The following is a 2656-nucleotide window of genomic DNA, read 5'->3' as shown; positions in this document are numbered from 1 at the left end:
TTTGCTGGCCTAGATGGTGCAGACACCCAGGGGACTTAGCCAGCAGGACCCCCCAAGGGCTGTGTGACATTTTGCAAATGTGTTTCATGGTGCCACCTCCCCGAATCAGGCTTTCTCCCCTTTCCCCAGCTTGCCTCAGGTGAGTGAAAACACTCTGTTTTCATTCCACTTGTTATGCCTAACTCATAGCAACCAAAGACTTGTCTTCTGGAGTGATGCTCCCTGAACCCCCTGGACCTACAATTTGAGGGCCCCCGCAGCCCTCCGTGGCAGCACCAAGCCAACCCACTTTGCACAAACGTAGCCGCCTCCAGCCCTATTTTCCCAATGTCCTGGGGCCAAGCTGTGGTCAGTTATTAGCAGGTGGGGGCAGAGTCCCTGCTCTGCCTCTTACGTGCTGGGTAGACACAGGGCTTCCTTTCTCTACTTTTGTTCCTCTGTTTCCCTCTCTGTCTCAGTAGTCTGGAAGAAGTCAGTTTATGACCGGGGTTCAGGAATCACCTGTGCAGAAATGAGGTCTGTCCCTGAGCCCTCCGCTCCCTTGTCTCCCACAGCCTATTTAAGAACCTCAAAAGAGAGGTTACGAGCTTCTCAACTCAAAGAAAGAAGTGAGATTGTTCCACAACCAGGGCCCTTTGATTCAAGCGAGGGAGCACTCTGGCTTTATTGTAAGGAAAACCAGGAGAAGGAGCTGGGCCAGCCTCACATCAGCAGCGCTGTCAGTGAGGGCAACCCAGGAGGCTGTTTACTTTCTGGGGCTGGGGAAGGGCCTTGGCCACATTCAATTTCTCCACGTCTCTGTAGCAGTACAAATTGGGGCCTTGGACGAGGTACAAGCCGAGACCATTGGCGGAACACGAGCTGGGGCCCAGAGACTTTTCCGTACACAGGGCCGCGTCAACCTTTTCATGGGGCCAAGGAAGCTCTGTCCACGTGGCTTGAGCTCCTAACTTCAGGTCCAGCCACCACAGCTGCCGTCCTGGGAAGAAACACCGGACATAACATGGCTTCCACATCATGGGGATCCTGACCTGGCTCTTCTCACGCCATGACGGGGATCTGTGCCACGGAGAAGTAGCAGAACAGGCCCCCCCTCAGCACCCGACACCCCTCACCTGCCATGACGTGGAGGTGAGAAGACCCAGGACAGGTAAAGGCTGCATCCACAGTATCAAGGTTGATCCCATGAGGGCTCCCGAATTCCTTCTCCAGCCGCTTTGGATAACCATCTACTAGGATATAGCCTCCCTTTGTCAGGAAGATATATACCTGGGTGCCCTGGAGGACAAAGGACATTAGTCAGCACAGAGCTGGGTATTTTCCCAGTCTCCACCTCATGCGTCACTCCCAACACACACCTGGATCAGATAGAGCTTATCATCCCAGGAAAAGGCAGTATCCACTGCTGAAGGACCATGGGGCCACAGATGCTCAATGGGCCAGCTATGCCACCCGTCCTGGCTGATGTCCAGACGCCAGTAGTGGGATCCTGTGGGGTAGCAGAGGTACCTCTAGTACTGGTAGTAAAAGGCCAGGCAGTGAAGAGGCAAGTGACAGAGGCAGGGGTGAGTCTCGAGAGGGAGGAAAGAATGCATCCAGAGGCCAAGAGGGAAGAGGCCATGTGAGGAGCTGAGGAAGACTTGGTTGGCAAAGTTGGACATTGTGACCTAATTGGAATCGGAGTCAGTGGGGGCCTGATGGAAGGGCGAGCTTGGAGAACAGTGGCCAAGTTGCCAGGTAAGGCCAACGTCCGTCATGGGGTTCAGTGGGGTCTCCTTATGCATCTCAGATGTCTGTGTGCAGAGATGCTACAGTGAGACAGTGGCCAGGAGTTCAAAGGGAAGCACGGCAGCAAGCTTCCCCTGGGCGTTCTCACGCTGGCTGTGTTCTCTAATCCCTTGAGATGGTAGGAGACGGAGGGAGTAGCCAGACCAGCACCCTAATTTTCCTCTCCCCTTTTCATAACAACTTATTAGAGGAATTGTCTAAACTCTTATTTACCTTTTCTTCCTCAGCCCACTTCACTTACATTCCTGTTTCCCTTTGCCATTGAGATTTCTCTTTTCAAGGTCACTAGTATCCTCCAACTTGCCAAATCTAATGTCTACATCTTACTCTACCTCTCAGTGGCATTTGACTGCTCACAGGTCCCTTCTTTAAATATCTTTTTTGGATCTTGGCTCTGTGATTCCAGACTCTTCCAGGGTTCTTCTTAACTTTCTGACTCCTCTTCAGCCTGATATCTATTATTGGAATCCCCAGTTTGGACCTCTGCTCTATCTATACTCACTCTCTTGGTGATTTCACCTAGTCCAGGGCTTTAAACACCACCTATATACTGATGACTTTTGATCTGTTCCCTTTGGATCTGATGGACTGCTTCTTTGAGTGTCAGGCGCAAACTCAGCTGCCTACCTGACCTGTCCATTTGGCACCATTAGATACCAAAACCCTAATGTGTCCAAACTTATTTCTGCCCCCACCAAACACTACACACACACACACACACACACACACACACACACACACATCTCCTTCCCTAGTCTTTCCCAATTTTAGAAAAAGAGACCGCCAGTCACCTAGTTTCCCAGTCCCTAAAAGCCAAGTCATTCTTTTTTTTTTTTTTTTTTTTTTCGGTGAAAGGGCCTCTCACTGC

The 2656-nt window shown here is 51.3% G+C and overlaps 1 protein-coding gene across 1 annotated transcript in view; it reads right to left on the bottom strand.

The window, feature by feature from the left end:
- Positions 1-557: 557 nt before the first annotated feature.
- The window catches only part of HPX (hemopexin), a 9292-nt gene continuing 7193 nt past the window's right edge, over positions 558-2656 (bottom strand). The window contains exons 8-10 of the mRNA XM_024757075.1: positions 1359-1489; positions 1116-1278; positions 558-979 (exon numbers count right to left, since the gene is read on the bottom strand). Of these exons, the coding sequence (XP_024612843.1) occupies positions 720-979; positions 1116-1278; positions 1359-1489 (554 nt within the window). The 3' untranslated portion in view covers positions 558-719. The remainder of the gene's footprint in view (positions 980-1115; positions 1279-1358; positions 1490-2656) is intronic.

This window comes from Neophocaena asiaeorientalis, unplaced genomic scaffold (genome assembly GCF_003031525.2).
Source record: "Neophocaena asiaeorientalis asiaeorientalis breed wild unplaced genomic scaffold, Neophocaena_asiaeorientalis_V1.1 scaffold504, whole genome shotgun sequence".
Classification (NCBI taxonomy): Eukaryota; Metazoa; Chordata; class Mammalia; order Artiodactyla; family Phocoenidae; genus Neophocaena; species Neophocaena asiaeorientalis.
The sequence above is the reverse complement of the archived record's forward strand: the minus strand, read 5'-3'. Positions and strand labels throughout refer to the sequence as shown.